At 43.6% G+C, this 20,604-nt stretch overlaps 1 protein-coding gene and 1 pseudogene across 1 annotated transcript; both read right to left on the reverse strand.

The window, feature by feature from the left end:
- Positions 1-10,797: 10,797 nt before the first annotated feature.
- On the reverse strand, positions 10,798-16,246 carry LOC121715194 (tripartite motif-containing protein 16-like). Its single transcript, XM_042100648.1, has 6 exons — positions 15,555-16,246; positions 13,296-13,376; positions 12,845-13,078; positions 12,334-12,493; positions 12,155-12,214; positions 10,798-11,360 (listed from the first exon to the last, which is right to left on the reverse strand). The coding sequence occupies exons 1-6, from the start codon at positions 16,158-16,160 to the stop codon at positions 10,849-10,851; spliced, it is 1,653 nt and encodes a 550-aa protein (XP_041956582.1). The 5' UTR covers positions 16,161-16,246; the 3' UTR covers positions 10,798-10,848.
- A 2,848-nt stretch (positions 16,247-19,094) lies between these two features.
- On the reverse strand, positions 19,095-20,259 carry LOC121714717 (annotated as a pseudogene).
- Positions 20,260-20,604: the final 345 nt, after the last annotated feature.

The following is a 20,604-nucleotide window of genomic DNA, read 5'->3' on the forward strand; positions in this document are numbered from 1 at the left end:
CAACATGGCTGCTCTGCTCTACAGGTGCCAACATGCCTGATCTGCTACCTGAGGTGCCAACATGGCTGCTCTGCTCTACAGGTGCCAACATGGCTGCTCTACAGGTTCCAACATGGCTGCTCTGCTACCTGAGGTGCTAACATGCCTGCTCTGCTACCTGAGGTGCCAACATGCCTGATGTGCTACCTGAGGTGCCAACATGCCTGAGGTGCCAACATGGCTTTGCTACCTGAGATGCCAACATGGCTGCTCTGCTACCTGAGGTGCCAACATGCCTGCTCTACAGGTGCCAACATGCCTGCTCTGCTACCTGAGGTGCCAACATGGCTGCTCTACAGGTGCCAACATGGCTGCTCTGCTACCCGAGGTGCCAACATGGCTGCTCTGCTACCTGAGGTGCCAACATGCCTGCTCTGCTACCTGAGGTGCCAACATGTGTGGGCAGCCGTGGCCCACTGGTTAGCACTCTGGACTTGTAATCGCATATTAATGTAGGCGGCCCTAGCCTTGCCCATCAAGAGGGGCGCTAGTCTAACTACCCAGTCAGTTGTCGGCCACTGACACGCCACCGCTACCCTCTCAAATATGATGAGATAGTGCTCAATATCATCGCTGTCACATAAGCACTGGAGTCGAGGCTCCCGTTCTACATGCCCTCTAACCTGACTGCTTGAACGGGGTAATCCCAGTGGGGGTGTGAAGCGTCGACCCGTGGCGGAAGATCCTCTTCCCGGCACCTCTGGAACATGGCTTGGAGCTAGGTGGGGACGTCCTTCCAGGTCGGGGGTGGTCCTCTCCTGCACCTCCCGCTGGAGAAGACTGAATTGATGTTGGATTGTCCTCCACTGTCGCGTCTCCTGTTCAATGCGCTCCTTCCGGGCCTGCTGCTGTGCCATCTGGGTGCGGATCAGGTCCCGCAGATCCTGCAGGGAGGCATCCTCGGCCAGACTAGCCAATTCCGGTTCCTCGTCACCAGCCTCTTCTCCCCTAGCTGTCCCGTCACCTGGCTGCACACTCTTTTTCTTTGGGGCCATGGCGGCGTTCACAAGGGGGGGGGAGAATCACTCACAAGCAGTAGAAAGCATAGAAAAATCCAAAAGGGGGAAAAAAAAAATACTCAATACTGCCCTCTAATGGCCATCCCACTTCTGACACCAGTTGTCACGGTACCGAGCGGAGTTACCTTCAATCAAAGTGGGTGTGGCCAAGGAAGCAGAGGCAGTGGTTGAGAATGGACCAAAAATGTAATAACGTGGCTTGAATACAACACAAGCAGAGGGGTCCATAGGAAAATTACTTAACTAATAAAGAAAAAAAAACCTAGCAATCATTCTTCAAAAATTCCAATAGCTTTTACAGGTGACTATTTTCCAAATACAGGGTCGTAACACTCACGTTGCGCATCACCAACAACATCAAGACTAACATCAAATGAAACAGAGGGGTACATATACCTGGCGACCAGCACCATTCACATAGACAGGGAAACAATAAACAATCAATTACTACAGGAAGACAAGACAGACCCTGAATCACAAGCATACAGATGTGACCTATGCCCTAGCAGTTATATCAAAAGAGATTGCTAAATAGTACACCCTATTGCTGGTGTTAAGAATAAAGATCGCGGCGGTTTGATCAGGACCGTCGCGAACGTCCCCCACAGTAATAAACAGAATGGCACGGCTCAATGCCGCCCGGAACCAATAAATCGTCCGTAGTGTCTCGTCGGCCCCCTTTGCCACCGGACATTCAGAGCCAGAACGAGACAACACAACAGTCGGTCACTTTTATGTCTGCATAGCATTCATGTTTTACTCAAGCTTACGCGTCTAACTTAAGTTAACAATAAATGTGCAAACATAGCAGATAGTTGTCTTGTGTCATACATTACATGAACATTACCATATTATGGGAAATAGTGTTAGGTGAGTGCAAACGTCCAAAGTGCTAGCCACGTAGCTATGGCCCAAAGTTATACTCTTGCGCAACAGCATGTTGCCGTCGCCACACCGACGCAGTTCATTCTGTCCATAGATCCATAAGGTAACAGTCCATAATGTGATGTAAAAGTAATTTAGTGAACGTTAATCTGTGTATGCATGTGTGGGTACATAACCACTGATATGGAGGGAAGATGAGTGCCGACAGGGCACAAGTCCTGTGCGGTCATGTCTTGACCGTCACAATCCCTACCAGTCAGGCTTTAGACAATACCATAGCACTGAAACAGCCCTGGTAAAGGTAGTTAACGATATTCGGCTAAATAATGATGCTGGAAAAACCACCGTTCTTATGCTGTTGGACCTCAGTGCGGCATTCGACACTGTTGACCACAGCATACTATTAGAAATACTAGAATGTTGTGTGGGTCTCACTGGCTCAGTCATCTGCTGGCTTAGGTCCTATTTAAAGCACAGGAGTTTTTATGTATCTATTGGTCATCATGCCTCAGCTCCTATGCCCCTAACATGTGGTGTCCCTCAGGGTTCAACGCCGTAGTCGCCAGCGTGCCCATGACATCAAGACATGACAAATACATTTAAAAAATAACAAATACAAAATATAGCCGCAAGCGGCAATGGCGGGCCCGAGCACCTGCGGGCCGCAACCCGTGACATGTCGGAATCCAACAAAGCACCGACGTGGTGCGTTTGTGAAATGTACATATTTGATGCGTGTGCTATTTGCTTTTGTATTTTATTTTCTGCCACATTTACTCGCTTGGCCAGGTGGGGGCGTAATGCAAGGCAGGCCCATTTGGTGTCATCATAATCATAATATATTAAACTGAGAAATTTCAGACCATTCATTTTCAGCAAAGAACATTTCTGATACACTTTTTGGCCAGATGGTGGTGCTATGTTAGGCATTGAAATTACACATGTGAATATCATCACAATAATGATATCCAAAATGTTTGTAAACTTTCAGATCAATCACTTAAGGCATTGTCCATTTCTGGCACATTTCCTGCTTGACCAGGTGGTGGCGCTATGCCAGGCAGGCCCATTGGGTGTCTGGATATCATCATAATCATAATATCTATTAACCTGAAAAGTTTCAGACCATTTATTCAAAGCATAGAGCATTTCTGGCACATTTCCTGCTTGGCCAGATGGTGGCGCTATGCTAGGCCTGTGAATTACGCATGTGAATATCATCACAATAATGATATCCAATATTTTATAAAGTTTCAGATCAATCACTTAAGGCATTTTCCATTTCTGGCACATTTCCTGCTTGGCCAGGTGGTGGCGCTATGCCAGGCAGGCCCATTGGGTGTCTGGATATCATCATAATCATGATATCTATTAAAGGTCACATTCACTGACAAACCGTTTAATACTTGTTACTTTCGAAATACTATAGCTCACTCCAAGTTGCATATGCATGCTGCACGTGAAAATGATCTTCTACCCCCATTGCCCGCATTAGCCAATGAAAGAAAATACACGGAAAAACAAGCGAATCAGAAAGAGCCCTTCCCAATGACGCCGAAGGGAAACTGACTATTCATGGCCTCGCCCACCTTGGCTTGTGACCGCCTACAGGAAGACTGGAAGATTTTGCTGCTAGGGGATTGTCTCTCTGCAGCTAGTAGGAGCTAACAGCAAGTTGCCAACATGGCAGAAAAAAAATCGTGCCTGTTTTATTTCTGGCAATAACACATCAATGTTGCATGTCTTGCCTTAGAAACATGAGTTGAGGAAGAAATGGTTTGGATTTATCGTTGGAACACCACCACCGAAGTAGTGCAACATTAGTTCTGTGTTCCAATCATTTCAACAACACTCACTGCCTTAGAAAGTGGTTTTGCATCGATGTTCTGAAAACCTGGTTCTGTACCGTCATGAAGATGGACCACCAGCTCACAGGCTGTAAGTACAAACAAACTTTTCCACCTAACATCTGTTACATATTCTTCACGTTAGCATGCATGAAAAGGGTACAAGCTAGGCTTAGGCTAGCCTATATTACAGGAAGCTACACCAGGCACGTAACTGAAGTGTTCTGTTCGCGACGTGTAAAATCAGAGAATGTCTAATAGGAAGGGCTCTGGTAAAATCCATTAGAGGAATGGTCTATTTTCCCGAACGTAGCCTACAGGCCACTAACACGTCAGGTGTAGCTACTTCCATTGATTAGGCCTATTGGAAGCTAATTGTTGCAGTACATAACGCGAACGGAATGCTTCAGTTACGTGCCTGGTGTAGCTACACTCATAAGAAACTGACCACACTACCCAGAGATTTAGCTTGTTGAACCTATAATCTTCTAACCTAAGCGTTAAACCACAAATAATAATATTAGCAACAATATTTTATGCTCAACTAAGTACGGGTATTGTTCTAGTCTAAACAGGGAAAATCAAAAACACAATACCCCTGCACTATTAGGCTAAGTTGCTATCACTAGAGCTCAGGTATTTACACTTCAGTCTAATTTGTCTTCTTGCCATTATTACATTGACATACAATGATGTTTTGTTTGATTACTTGCGGTTTACTTAGTGTTTTGTATGTCTTCCAGAGCACATCCTCATGTCAGGCTACACAGCTTTCTAGCCTACATTAGGTCATCACGTTAGAAGCAAAGGTTTGTGATCTAACTTTTATTGTTGTGCTAGTTAGTTTCTAGAAGTCTTTTTCTAGTAGGCTAATACAGGTTCTTATGTGCTCGTCAATGTTTTGGAAAGTCAATTCATGGGTTTCTTCAGGTCACTTTCCACAGGTGTATAAAATCAAGCACCTCGATTATGAATGCAGACTGCATGGTGCTTGATTAATACACCTGTGTAAATGGACCTGATGAAACCTATGAATTGCATAACAGATAGAATTGATATTACCGAATGTCTTCTTGTGGGTATGCTACTTAGTACATCATACACCTTACCACAGTCACTAAAATATTTTTGTTTCCATTGTGCCAGTACAGTTTTGTGAGATAGTGAATGTCCTGTGTACTATTAGTATCTTGTAACTTGACAGTAATACACATTTATTTACTTTAGCTACCCAAACAGAATACTTCATGAAAAGTATGAGTATTGATACAAGCACTTCGGATACACCATGGGCATGGGGGCCTGCTACCTCTACTGCCATCAAGCCTGTTCATCCAAGGCCAGCTAGAAGACCTCGGGTTGATCAAGAGGAGGAGGAGGATGAAAGCGACATCTCCACAATAACACCTGATGGCTCCACCTATGGCCCAGCGCAATTAAAGAGCAATGTAATAAAATCATCACAGCCAACGAATGTGTTTTGTGTGTTGTACCTTCAGATCCCCAGGACAATACAAGCCGAAACAACAACTCAGACCAACTCAGACAAACTTTTCCCTAAATAATCCCAGCACCATCTTACAAAGGATCTGTAGGCCAGATGTCTGCATCGTCTGGCAAAAAGAGGACATTGTTAATTCTGTGCATAGTTTGGATGTTCTTGTTTTGTGTTTGCATTATTTTAATAGACTGCAATATTACTATTTGTCAGTGTTTCACGGACCACCTAGCAAAAAAAACAGTAGACCTACTTCAACAGTATATTACACAATAGGCCTTCTTACTGAACCACCTTGCTTATTGTCTTTGCAACTTGCTTATGGTGTCAGAGGATTCATATGATTTAAACTGGCATAGGTTACATCAGTGTTGCAGAACTGTTTGGATTTACATACAAGTTGGTTCAATATTGCAAACAACTCCTCTATTATATTTTACCACATCTACTTGTGGAACACTTGAGATAGCTTGTGGACCACACTTTGAGTACCACTGCTGTATGTAAATATAATAAAGTTGTTTATAGAAAATTGACCTGTTTTGTATATTTGTTTTAGAAGTTTCATCAGTTTTTGTCCCTTTTAAGCTAAAGGTTTATCTTACCTTTCATATCTTCTGTCTCACAGAGGGCCATAGTCGTCATAGTCGAATGTTTAGTGCATTTTGAAGGGAGTACATTATGCTAAGGCAGACTGGTTCTAATCCTGGGTACAGGGTCATACAGACAACAGGGGTACTGGTGTTGCCCATTTTTCTAACCACATGAGCAATCCCCTTACGAAAAAGTAGTATAGGAATCTTATAGTATTTGGGGCAAAATATTATAGTAATAATTGGGACATACTGTAGAAGTACTACTAATAACTATAATATCCTGTAACCACTATAGTTTTTCTATAGTAGTCTTATAGTACCTATAGTATGTCCAAATACTATAGTATTCCTATAAGATTACTGTAATATTTAGTCCCAAAATACTATAAGATTCCTATAGTAGGCTACTTTTTCTGTCATACATGACAGAAAACAACTTGAGTAGGCTAACCTCTACCAATGTCAGGCTATCATAGTTCTCATTACCGGAGAAGTCTTGCAGCACACATTCTCTGCTTCTGTAGGCATTCTGGTACAATTCCAGCAAAATATAGCTAGGTAGGCGTGTTTGCATTTAGATCTATATATATATTTGGCTATGACCAAGTAGTCTTTCAATGATAGTATCATGGAATTCAAACCATAACTATCTAGCTATTCCGATAACATTAGCAGGCTAGGTCAGTGGCTGAACTGCATTTAGGGTGCTTACCTGTGTTGTGAAGTAAAATATCTACTAGGAAGATTGCAAAGACTTTTGACTGTGTAAAGAAATAGGTCTTTATTTTAAAACGTTTCCAACTGTTTATTACTTGAAAGCAAGATGACGATTGTCACAAACGTTTACCTCTTTTAGGAGAAATTTTAAGCTGACAGGCAATTGTTACCATTCTATTAAACCAACGTTCACCGACAAACGATCAGGAAGCGGTTCTTCTTCCTACTCGAACACTAGGATCAAACACATGAAGTTGTATCTCTGAAGACATTTTGTGCAACAGTTTTGACTCGAGTTTTAGCCAGGTTTTAGCACTGTAAAGTTGAATATGGAGCATAGCACAGGCAGAATCGGATGAGGACGCACTGGAGGAAGCGTCACAGTACTGTTAGCCAATCAGAGGTGAATTCATTAGCATGTCATTAATATTCATGACTAGAGGCGAAATCCAGTCGTTCCTCCCCGCCCACCTTCCCCACCAAACTAGAACAGCATGAAACAGACGCAGGACAGCATTTTTTTCACCAAAACCGGCTCACAGGGCATTCATCAATACTACAGACCACTGCAAAATTAATGAAAAAACGATGAGATGAGACCTTTAACCTGAGAAGTTTCAGACCATTCATTCAATGCACTGTGATTTATGACACATTTCCTGTTTATGTGGTGAGATATTAAAATCATATCAAATATATTACAACATTCACAAATCCCTTCACAATTTAACATCAGCGACATCTTGGCATAATGTTTGCCAAATTTCAAATGAATCTGACAATCCGTCTAGGAGGAGTATGTTCAAATTGATCATGTGAAATCAGCATAATTGTCGTTCTTTCTGTTGCCAGTTGATGGCGCTATGCCAAACATGCATTATGGGCATGTAAATATTATCATTAACATGGTCTTCCATGACTTGTGAAATTTAAAACATTTCAAGCCATGCATGGTGAATTATGACACATTTATTGTTTATGTGGAAGGGCATTAAAAATAATAATTTCGCCATTTCGTCAAATTACAACATACCAAAAAAAGGCTTCACAATTTATAATCAGGAACATCTCGGAGTCATGCATACCAACTTTGACATGAATCGGATCAACCGTCTAGGAGGATTACGTTAAAATTGATCATGTCCACAACGCACAAAATCTCAATTACCTCACTTGCTATGGGCGTGGCTAATGGCATGTTAATACAAAAGTTGTTTGTTTTTGGGAGTTACATACACCCACCAAATTTGGTGTGTGTATCTAAAACTATATGCCAACCACAAGTCACAGTGACATAAGGTGGCGCTATGGAGTTCCTGGGCAACGCCCGGTGCCAAGCTTTTATCCCTGTCTATTCACTGTATCACTTGATGTGTGTGCCAAATTTCATGCGTTTTCACCCATGGGAAGCACCTCTTTTGGCATCATGATTCATCACATATTTCATCACATATTATTCTGCACAAAATCCCAAATACCTCACTTCCTGTTGGGCGTGGCTAATGCATTGTACATACGAAAGTTGTTCATCTTGGGGAGATACAGACACCTACCAAATTTGGTGTGTGTAGCTGAAAGTATATGCCCACCACGGGATCAGTCATCTAAGGGGGCGTAAGGGGGCGCTAGCGAGTCTCTGGGCCATACCCGGGGCCAAGCTTTTTTACCTAGCTGCTTTGTGTGACACCTGATGTGTGTGCTAAATTTCAAGACTTTTCGATTATGTTAACCACCTCAAAATATTTGCCAACCACGGGATCAGTCACCGAAGGGGGTGCTAGCGAGTCCCTGGGCCACGCCCGGGGTCAAGCTCTTGTACCTAACTGCGATGCGTGACACCTAACGTGTGTGCAAAATTTCAAATTTCGACAGCGTGAAGAGGACACTTGCTGCTATCAACACCCGTAAAGCAGCAGGCCCAGACAGGTCGTGCGCTGAAGGTCTGCGCTGAGGAGCTTAAGGATGTCTTCACAGACATCTTTAACACTTCCCTGAAGCAAGCCATCGTCCCATCATGTTTCAAAGCTGCCACCATCATACCTGTGCCGAAGAAAACTGCTCCATCCTGCTTCAATGATTACCGCCCCGTGGCACTGACACCCATCATCATGAAGTGCTTTGAGCGGCTTGTCATGTCACACATCAAATCCCTTCTCCCCCCCACCCTGGACCCCTTCCAGTTTGCATACCGAGCCAAACGGTCCACAGAGGATGCAATCTGCTCTGCCCTCCACCCAGCCCTCACCCACCTGGAAAAAAGAGACTCATATGTGAGATTGCTGTTTATAGACCTCAGTTCTACATTCAACACCATAATACCACAACAACTCATCTGCAAACTTGACAAACTGGGACTCACTACCTACCTCTGCAACTGGCTACTGGACTTCCTCTGTCAGAGGCCTCAAGTAGTACGTGTTGGCAACAATATCTCAAGCAGCATCACACTGAGCACGGGGGCCACCCAAGGCTGCGTGCTCAGTCCGCTGCTCTTCACCCTGCTGACGCATGACTGCACTGCAACCTACAGCAACAGCCACATAGTGAAATTTGCTGACGACACAACTCTGGTGGGTCTCATCACCAAGGGCGACGAGACTCAATACAGGATGGAGGTCGACCTTCTGACCACGTGGTGCAGGGACAACAACCTCCTGCTGAACGTCAGCAAGACCAAGGAGATTGTTGTTGACTTCCGGAGAGGTCACACCCAACACCTGCCACTGACCATCGATGGTGCTGTGGTGGAGAGTGAGCAGCACCAAATTCCTGGGGGTGCACATCAGTGAAGACCTCTCCTGGACCACCAACACTGCATCACTGGCGAAGAAAGCTCAGCGCCGCCTGTACTTCCTGCGGAAACTCAGGCGAGCAAGTGCTCCACCAGCCATCATGACCACATTCTACCGAGGCACCATTGAGAGCATCCTCTCCAGCTGTATCGCGATATGGGGCGGAAGCTGCACTGAATACAACAGGAAAGCCCTGCAGCGCATAGTGAACACAGCTGGAAGGATTATTGGCGCTTCACTCCCCTCCCTGAAGGACATTTACACCTCCCACCTCACCCGCAAGGCAACCACAATTGTGAGTGATGCAAGTCACCCCGCTCACAATTTGTTTGATCCACTGCCCTCTGGGAAGAGGTACAGAAGCCTGCGCTCCCGCACCACCAGACTCACCAACAGCTTCATACACCAGACTGTTAGGATGCTGAACTCTCTCCCCCCTCCACCCTCAGCCACATAACATCCTGGACTTTTGGACCCACAATGGCTGCCTTGCACTACTCCACTTGCACTACTCCACTTGTACACTTGCACACTTTGCAACTTGTTGTTGTTGTCCAGTGTCCTGAAAACACTGCTGAACACACTTCTGCTGCTCTTACATAACTTGATTCTTGAATTTCCCCTGGGGATCAATAAAGTATCTATCTATCTATCTATCTAACTTGCACCACTATGCCACTTGCATACTTAGGTCAAACAGAACTACCTCAGCCATTTATTGGCCTGACTTTTGCACTATTATATTGACTGTCTACTGTATGCACAATTGCACAATTTCAACTTAAATTTTGCTGCTCTTATTTCTTCACTGTATGTGCCTTCTTATTTACTTTTTATATTGTTTAATTGAATGTTATGTTTTGTCTGTGGACCTAATTGGTAAAATGTCTTGTCTCCACCGTGGGATAGTGGGAAACGTAATTTCGATCTCTTTGTATGTCTTGACATGTGAAGAAATTGACAATAAAGCAGACTTTGACTTTGACTTTGACTTTGACTTTGAGCTCGGCGGTCACGGCAGATCTCCCGCCGAGTAGCCCAGGTCCAGCTGACCCGAGAGATCCCCTCGACCAGACAGTGAAGTGCAGCACCGCTCACGGATGGATGGAAGGATGTCCGATGCCCAGCTAGGGCAAAAGCTAGCCATAGCAAGCTCCCAATGGACAAACGTCAACGACGTTTCAGCTGACTTAGAAGCAGTAAAAAGGACTAAGAATAACATGAAAACTATCAAAAATAACGTAAATAAATAGGGAAAACATTTAACTAGACAAACCAATACAAAGAAATAAACATGACATTACATAAAATTACGAACATTACATAAAAACAAACAAAAACATGATGCCAGACAGAGCGGCGTGTCTCGCCAGCGTCCCCGTAACCTAGCAACTAAAAAGCTGACACACTAAGCCTAGCCTGGCTCAGACCAGACCAATACCCAACTGAGAATACTCACAACAGCTTGACTGATGATCCCATTAGTAGCCAAAGCCCAGGGTAGAGTGTGTGAGTGAATGTGGTCTGGACTCTGTGCAGGAGGGTCATTGTGTCAGAGATGCTATAGAAGGCCAGAGTTCCTGCCCTGTGATCCACATACACTGCTATTCTGGAGCTGGCCACTAGAGGGAGTTCAGTCCATTTATTATTGTACCAGAAATAGGACCTGGAGTTGAGGTCCAGACTCCAGGATTGATCATTACGTCCAAACCCACACTCATCACCCACTCCTTTCCTGCTGATGCTTTTATATGAAACTGCTATCTCAACCATGCCGCTCCTCTCCACCTCCCAGTAGCAGCGTCCAGACACACCCTCTCTACACAGCACCTGAGGGTACCCATCAAATCTCTCTGGATGATCAGCATATGACTGGAGCTCAGCTCTCCTCTCCACGCTCCTGTTCCCCTCAGACAGATGGAGGTTTCCAGAAGCTGTGTTTGGATCCAGTGTGAAGTGACAGGAGTCTGATGGGAAAAAAGACAACACAAGGACAGAATGCTTCAGTGTGTGTGTGTGTGTGTGTGTTTGTTGGACTTTATACATACTCTCCCAGGGATTAATGCATGCTGGGGCTGTCTACATACAGTATGTGGCATTTCTGTGTTCCAATTCTGTCTGTGTGTTCTCAACTTATATATGTTTATGAAGAAGACCTCTACTTTTCACCTGGTAGCACAACCCCCCAGCATACTGAAGGGCCAGACACACACATTCCTGCACCCACCTTTGCCTACACTATGCACTGCTGTTCACTCCAAACCCCATTTCAGCTCATCTACATGCTGCTCCAGGAGCACTGAACCTTTAATGATGCATGATACTGGACAGGAGTGACCCGTCCATCTTTACTGCAGGACATCCCTTCTGTATGGACTCAGCCTGACCTGCTGTCAGCTAAACCCTGCAGCATCAGAATGACTGGACATCAATGCTAAACGAGGTGGTCTAGGAGATGGTGGGTTGGGAGTGGGCACCAAAGCAAGTACTGCGGCTGATGAGGAGAGTTGAAATGAAGTGGGTGATTGATGTGAGAGGGACACAGCAAATCCGTCACATCTCCTCCAGAACCTCCCTTTAGAACGTCATATTAACACATGCACACGGGCTGATACCTGCTACTGCTCTGCAAGCATGACTGTCTGGGAAAGACACTGCTTCCTCTATTCATGCTCTGCAAACCCCCATATTGAAATGTTGAACTTTTTAATGAAACTTGACTTGTGATTTGGAATAATGTGCTGCTTGTAATAAGACTCACATTGTAGGAATTCCTCTCTGGTTGTAGGTTCAGAAAGCAACATAGCCTGGACTTTAGCCACTATTGTAATAGAAAGAATCATATTATAAACAGCACTGACTTATAAGTGGTTTAAATGTACACACAAATGTACATCATAAAAATTGTTATATATCAGGAATATCAGTAGTGTGACCAACCTGCTGCAAATATCTTCACGAGTTCCTCTTTGCAGAAATCCTCCAGCTGCCCCTTTAGTGAGGAGACAGATTTCTCCACAGCCTCAAAAGAAAGGCTTTGGTTAACACAGGTACTGGACACGTGTTTAGTCTCAGCTGTGTTGCTCACTGACTGGAAAGTCTAAATACAGAGAAAGACAAAGAGAGACAATATCATTACAGTGCACATGACACTAGTCAAGCTTATAGATTTAGATCTCAGTAGATCATAGATCACTATATTCCAAGGTATTTTTTGCTGATAGACCTATACAATATACTGTAAATGACAGTATGAAAATACAATTCAGTGTTATCTTTTTGGTCACAAGCATACGATCCTGAGTCCCAAAAAATAAAAACCTAACAATCATGCATTTTTACAAAAACATTCTTTACAGATGTGAAAGGGCATGGGGTCTGTTAAAGTGCTGCATAAGGTAGATTAATGCCATCAGCACATCCTGAGCCCTCATAACCGATCAGCAGTTACCTTGAGGAAATGGATGTGGTCCTCTGTGTGTGAAAGCTGCTCCAGCTCAGCATCTCTCCTCTTCAGCTCAGCAATCTCCTGCTCCAGTTGCTTCAGATGTTCGACAGCCCGACTCACCTCAGCCTTCTCCTGAGCTCTGATCAGCTCTGTCACCTCAGAGCGCCTTCTCTCAATGGAGCGGATCATCTCAGTAAAGATCCTCTCACTGTCCTCCACTGCTGTCTGTGCAGAACTCTGATACGAGACACACAAAGACACGTGATCCATCTAAAGCAGCCCTCACTCAGCTCTTCCACAAAGCCTGTTACCCACAGTGTGGCTTAGAGGAACTGGAGAGTGACTGAGCATTACAACTCTTTGGCTAACTGGACGAGAACCCTAGTCCCTACCTGAGGCTGTATATAACTCGTCCAACAACCAGCTGCTGTCCTCTCCTCTGGTCAGTACTCACCTTGAGCGTCTCCACAGCCTTCCTCAGCTCCTGCAGCTCCTTCTCTCTCTCCAGGATACTCTGCTGGAATCTCCTCTGGGTCTCTCCCAAAAAATCCAAAAAATCCAAAAAATGAGCTACACGCGTCAAAAGAATGAGAAGAAATAAGGGCGATGATGTCATTAAAAAAATGAATAGTGCTGCAGAGATATCAACCCGAATTAGCATGCTAAATTACTAGCCACAGCCCGACAGGTGTCACAATACCAGCTTCGGCCATGGGAGGCGGTATGCGGGCAACATAACCGCCAGCCAACTGCAATGCATGTTTCTCGGTTGTTACTCTAGGGTAGACCAACTCACTTTCTGGAGGTATACTGCCCCCATCTTTTATGGAATGTGGAGTATGAATTGATTGTTTGGCGGACATTACATATGGTACCTTTAAAGTAGGATACGTTCCGTATTCTGTGCATGACACCAATGCAATGCCTCTGCATGGGTTGTAGCCTATGTGAGGGAGTTCTCCCCCCCAAAAAAGATTTGGTTGGGTCCATATAGCCCGTCTTTTCCAAAAACTTTTCTCAGATACGGATAGTCGAGCCAGCCCTACAGTAGACACAAGCGCCAGGAAGGATGGATGGTAGCAAGAGGCCAGGAGAGACTGGGCAGCAGATCAACCAGTCGACCACTGAAAATGATGAGCCCGAAATTAGTGATGTGGAAGCCATGACTACAGGGACAAGTAGAGAGGATAAATTAAAGTTATTTAATGTCAGAAAGAGCAATTACCCTACATGATAAACCTATATGCCTTGTTTGCTCAGAAGAGGGTGTGGTAAAGGAGTAGGCTAAATCACCAAACAACAATATAGCCTAACCATGCAAAAAACATGTAGCCTAAACATTAGTTCAATATGCCTCTTTGTGGAAGCGTGGGATAAGCTACATTTCAAAGGCTTTCTTTCTTTCTTTCTTTCTTTCTTTCTTTCTGTTTTTGTTAACTTGTGGAATATTTTTGTTAACTTCTTAGTTGAAATGAATTATTATATAACCTTTACACATTTGTTGAACCATGGTACTAATAAAAACTACAGGATAGTAAGAGCTGAAATGTTGCTTCATTTATTAAGGCAGCCGTGGCCTACTAGTTGGCACTTCGGACCTGTAACCGGAGGGTTGCCGGTTCGAACCCCGACCAGTAGGCACGGCTGAAGTGCCCTTGAGCAAGGCACTTAACCCCTCACTGTTCCCTGAGCGCCGCCTGTTGATGCAGGCAGCTCACTGCGCCGGGATTAGTGTGTGCTTCACCTCACTGTGTGTTGTGTGTGTTTCACTAAATCACGGATTGGGATAAATGCAGAGACCAAATTTCCCTTACAGGATCAAAAGAGTATATATACTTACTTATATATATATATATATATATATATAATTTCCTCCACTATGGAAAACGTGGGCCGGTCTTGGGCCTGAAACTCCTGGGCACTGAATTCTGGCAACTTTGAAAACCAGCTTCTTTTGAAGATGAACAGACACCTTTTCTGTTCCAACTAATGACTGGCATATTAGTAGCTGGACATAGGTGGCCTGTAAGCCCTAGAAATGCTCATACCACATGACCAAAATGTTCTCCCTACAAGCAGGTCATTGTTTTTTTAAAGAAATAAGTTATTTATTTTTCATTTTTACCTTAAGTTCATACAAAAGTGACATGTCTGTTTTTTTTCTTTGATGTCTGCTCTAAAAATATGCTGTTTGTTCTTTGAACTTTGAAGAATTCTTTGAAGAATTGTGCCTGAAAAGTCCTAGAAAAGAATGTGATTTTGATTTGATGAGTGAGATTAAGAAGATATGGGAACCCTGAATATGCTTTATGCTTTACTATAAGAAAGCCAAAATAAAGTTCACAATAAAATTTCAAAATAAAACCGCTTGCTTTTTACTTTTACTTCAAATACTTAAGTACATTAAATATCAGAAAATTACTTTTGATACTTAAGTACAGTATATATCAGATACTTTAAGACTTTTAAGAAGTAATATTCTAAAAGGTAACTTTAAATTCTACCAAAGTCTTTTTCTAGTGCGATACTTGTACTTTTACTCAAGTATTGCTTTCTAGTACTTTATACAACACTGGTCATTACAGGCTGTGATATGACTTCAGGAGGGATTTTATGCCATTATTATTCACTCTAGGTAGCTGTGATTGAACTCTACAGGATCAGTCTATGGCCTGCTCCATTCCAGTTACACTATATAGCCATGTTGAACCACAACTCCTGCCCTTACCTGTTTCTCCTTTCTCCCTGCAGATGCTGACACATTGTCATGGCCTTTGTGTTCATCCATCACACAGAACAAACAAACACAAGTTTGGTCTGTACGGCAAAACACCTCCAGAGGCTTCTCGTGTTGGGTGCAGACCCTCTCCTGTAGCTGACCAGTGGCATCAACCATATTGTGTTTTTGTCCAGGATGAAGTTCATTGTGAACTTTATAGTGAGTTTCACAGTAAGACACCAGACAGTCCAGACAGGACTTCACAGCTTTGAGTTTTCTCCCAGTGCAGACGTCACACTCCACATCTCCAGCTCCAGCACATACAACAGGAGCAGGAACAACAGGTTGAATTCTGCTCTTCCTGAACTGCTCCACAAGCTCAGCAAAAACATTATTTTTGTTTAAAACGGGTCTTGGAGTGAACGTCTGTCTGCACTGAGGGCAGCTGTAGACTCCCTTCTGATCTTCCTGATCCCAGCAGCCCTTAATGCAGCCCGTGCAGTAATTGTGTCCACAGTTAACAGTCACTGGATCATTAAGTAGATCAAGACAAATCGGGCATGTAAAAAGGTCCTGGTTATTTGGAGTCGCGTCTGCCATTATTCTTTTGCGATGTGTAGGCTATGAAGGCTAGGCTACATACCTTAGTTTCGTTTCGCCTGAAACCTGTGCGACTGCTCAGTCAGCGCCACTTCAAAGTTCAAAATGACTTCCTAGTTGCAACTGTGTGTGATGGGCGTGTTCGTAAAATAGACGCTTGTTAGCGATTGATAGATCTCAATACAAATTTCAAGTTTTTTCCTGGGGGGTATTCCAGAAAGCAGGTTTACTGGCTTAACTGGGTATGTTAACCCAGAGTTAGCAGTAAACCTGGGATTTAATTTAATTTAATTTAATTTATTGTGCTTATAGAGCGCCAAAACATAACACATGTATCATGGCGCTTTACAGAATGTAGGCAATCAGAGAAAGAAGGGAAGAAAGGAAGAAAAGAAAAGCAAGAGAGGCCCATGGGTAACAGGGGCGAGGAAAAACTCCCTAGAATTGGAGATACATATAGGAAGAAACCTCGAGCAGATCCACGACTCAAGGGCCTGACCCATCTGCCTTGGGTCAGTACATGACAGTAAGGTCTGTATACATGACAAATGCATATGATAGTCGGGTGTAGAGAATAAGACATGGTGTTAAAAGCACTTGAGCTGAAAGTTACAAGAGGTGGGATGATTACGTATCCGTTATGGTAATTTATTATTCCTGATTTAGTGACAGAAAGTTCAATAGTCCAGCGTTGGAATTGTCCAGGGGAAGGGAGTTGTCGAGGGGCATGTGGTGGGTTGGCAGACGGGCCAGTAATCCGGACAGAGTTGCCATAGGCTGGTGGTGGGTCGCTAGGCTGTACGGGCCAGGAGTCCAGATAGGGGGCAGTAATAGGGCAATCGGGGATGGGACTTCAGGTGAGATGGGTGAGAGGAGGGCCAACACACGGATGGTTGATGACTGGTGATGATATACCTCACAAGTGAGGTACAGTAAGGGGGAAGAAAGACAGATGTAGAGTGCGTTAGTATTACTGAAAATCAGAATGGTTAATGTCAATAAGTAATCAGTAGTACTATATATTGTTACAGTATACCATGGTGGGAATAGGCAAGAGAGGGAGAGTTGAGAGAGAGAGAGAGAGAAGGGGGGAGAGGAGAGGGGGGGGGGGGGTTGTACGGCGTGACACATGAAAAGTCCATGACAGCACTATGCTATAGCAGCATAACTAAGGCATGGTGAGGGGTAGTCGACACCAGAGCAGGTATGGTCAGTGACCACCATCGCACGCGTGACTGGGGTGCCAGTCACACGAGGACTCAGCAGGGTGGTCCATTCCAAAAAACCCTGAGGTTGGTGAATTTCCACGCACCATACCTAACTATGGGAGGCAGTAAAGAGGTATGTTTTAAGTCTAGACTTAAAAATAGGGAGGGTGTCTGCTAGTCGAATTGAGGTAGGAAGATTATTCCAGAGGAGGGGTGCGCGATAGCTGAAAGCTCTGCCTCCTACTGTAGTTTTTGAGATTCTTGGAATTACAAGAAGGCCAGTATTCTGTGATCGTAGCGGTCTGGGTGGGTTATATGGGACTAGGAGATCTTTAATATATTCTGGTGCCTGGCCATTAATGGCTTTGTATGTTAGAAGTAATATTTTGAAGTCAATGCGACTTCTAACAGGCAGCCAGTGTAGAGATGCCAGGATAGGGGAAATACGTTCATATTTTTTAGTTCTAGTGAGTGTGCGAGCAGCTGCATTTTGTATAAGCTGTAAGCTCTTTAGACAGGTGTTATTGCAGCCAGCGTATAGAGCATTGCAATAATCAATCCTTGAGGTGACAAAAGCATGGATTAATTTCTCAGCGTCTGGTAGGGATAAAGACTTCCTTATCTTTGAAATGTTCCTTAAATGATAAAATGAAGCTTTGGTAATCTGTTTTATGTGATTACTTAGTGATAGGTCTTGGTCAATTGTAACTCCTAGATTTTTAACACATGTGGATGAGGATAGTCGGAGATCAGTAAATGTAGCTTGTGATGAGGATAGGATATCCCTCATCTTTTTAGGACCTAAAACCATGACTTCTGTTTTATCGGAGTTCAAAAGCAGGAAATTGTTCGTCATCCATGTCTTTATGTCTCGTATACATGTGTCAAGTTTGGCTAACGGAGTCAATTCGTCAGGTTTTATGGAAAGGTATAGTTGTGTATCGTCTGCATAAGAATGAAATTTAATGCCATGTTTCCTAATTTCTGAGCCTAGAGGAAGCAAATAGAGAGAAAATAACAGGGGCCCTAGTACTGAGCCTTGAGGCACCCCATATTTTACCATAGTCTGGGTAGATGGTTCATTGTGAACCTGTACAAATTGTCTGCGGTTAGAAAGGTATGATCTAAACCAAGCGAGTGCGGAGTCTTTAATGCCTATCGAATGTTCAAGCCTGTGGAGTAGTATGTTGTGGTCTATGGTGTCAAAGGCAGCACTGAGGTCCAGGAGGACCAATATTGATATATGTCCATTATCGGCAGCGATGAGGAGGTCATTAAAAACTTTAACTAAGGCTGATTCAGTACTGTGGTGAGCTCTGAAACCAGACTGATATAATTCTTGGATTTTATTCATATGCAAGAAGGTACCAATTTGTTTCAACACTATTTTTTCTAGTATTTTTGACAAAAAAGGGATATTAGATATAGGCCTATAGTTGGCCAGGTTGTTAGGGTCAAGGGTAGGCTTTTTGAGGGATGGCTTAATGACAGATAGCTTAAACGACTGTGGTACATGGCCTGATAGCAGTGAGTTATTTATAATCTGGAGCAAAGCATTGTCCAAGAAAGGGAGAGCAGTCTTCAGAAGATGAGTAGGAATAGGATCTAGTAGACTAGTTGTAGATTTTGATGAAGAGATTGTGGAAGTGAGGTCTAGTATGTCAATAGGTGTAAATGAATTCAACGTTGTTCGTCTCATCTGTGAGTCAATTATGTGAAGTCATTACTATTTAGGCAAATAGGGATAGATTCGGTTACTTCGGTGTGGCTCTTCGTCAGGCGGGAGATTGTGGTAAAGAGAAATTTTGTATTGTTTTTGTTTTCTTCGATCAGCGAGGAGTAGTAAGTTGACTTGGCCTCGTTGAGTGCTTTTTTGTAAGTGATAAGGCTATCTTTCCATGCTTGGCGAAAAACTTCCAATTTAGTGGTACGCCATTTTTGTTCAAGTTTACGCGCTGTTTGTTTGAGTGTTTTTGTCTGTGTGGTATACCATGGAGCACGCCTTACTTGTTTTCTCATTCTCTTTTTGAGTGGTGCTACTGAGTCAAGGGTTGAGCGTAATGAGTTCATCACATTATCAGTTAACAAGTCGACCTCGGCTGGATTAAGGAAAGGGCCTTCTGATAGGCCTACCACATGAGTCCGGAATGGGGCAAGCGTAAGCGAAATTTTTTCTAGAAAGCTTTAGTTTTTTCAGATAAGCCGCGGCTGTAGTATTCAGCTAAATTAGGTACTGCGTGTTGTAATGTCATTGTAAAAGTAATTACATGGTGGTCAGTTAAGGTCGGGTGTTGTGGCAAAATTGTTAACTGCTCTATGTTTATGCCGTATGACAAGACTAGATCAATAGTATGGTTATGTCGGTGCGTGGGTGAATTAACATTTTGGCAGAATGGTCAATTAGGGATTGAAATGCAATTGTGAGACAATCGTGCACATTATCCATATGAATATTAAAATCACCCAATATAAGTATTTTTTCTGTTTGGATAGTTAAAGTGGAAAGGAAATCAGAAAATTCCTCTAAGAATTCAGTGTAGGGGCCAGGGGGTCTGTACAATGTGACCACAGTTACAGGCTGATCAGTTTTCCAGTCTGGCGGTAAAAAATTGAGGACTAGAACTTCAAAAGATTTAAACTTGTGTGTGAGCTTGGGAGATATGAGAAGACTAGATTGATAGATTGTAGACTCCACCTCCCCTGCCAGTGTGGCGTGGTACATGATAATTCAAATGGGAGGGAGGTGTAGACTCATTTAATGGAAGGTATTCATCTGGTTTAAGCCAGGTTTCAGTAAGACACATAACATCTATATGATTGTCAGTAATAATTTCATTAACCAAGGCAGTTTTACTTGACAGTGATCGAATATTAAGTAAAGCAAGTGTAAGTTGCGTTCACCGGAGAAGTTTTTATCGTAATAAGATTGCTTCGATTAATTCCCCTAGTGGGTCGAGTAAGAGTTGACAGTCTTGGTACAGACACCCTCTCTATTTGGCCTTGTATGCCCTGTATACCTGGGTGACTGTTAGGACGGCAGAGATCTGTGTAAGACCTTATCTCTGCTTCCTAGATCTCTGGTTCGTCAGGAACTAGCCTCGGTTAAGTGACGGTCTATGTTCCTTGAAAGGAGGGCAGTACCCTCCCATGTGGGATGGATACCGTCTCTTTTCAACAGTCCAGGTTTCCCCCAGAAGGAGCTAAAGTTATCTATGAAGCCCACATTGTTATTGGCA

This window comes from Alosa sapidissima, chromosome 8, assembly GCF_018492685.1.
Source record: "Alosa sapidissima isolate fAloSap1 chromosome 8, fAloSap1.pri, whole genome shotgun sequence".
Taxonomy (NCBI): Eukaryota; Metazoa; Chordata; class Actinopteri; order Clupeiformes; family Clupeidae; genus Alosa; species Alosa sapidissima.

What these genes read in the sequence shown, in the direction of transcription:
- LOC121715194 (XM_042100648.1), bottom strand. Translation starts at nt 16,160, where the DNA reads ATGGCAGACGCGACTCCAAATAACCAGGACCTTTTTACATGCCCGATT. An exon ending in ACCACATCCATTTCCTCAAG is followed by an intron (nt 12,494 to 12,844) that starts GTAACTGCTGAT and finishes CTCTGTATTTAG; the next exon opens with ACTTTCCAGTCAGTGAGCAA. An exon ending in CGTGAAGATATTTGCAGCAG is followed by an intron (nt 12,215 to 12,333) that starts GTTGGTCACACT and finishes CTATTACAATAG; the next exon opens with TGGCTAAAGTCCAGGCTATG.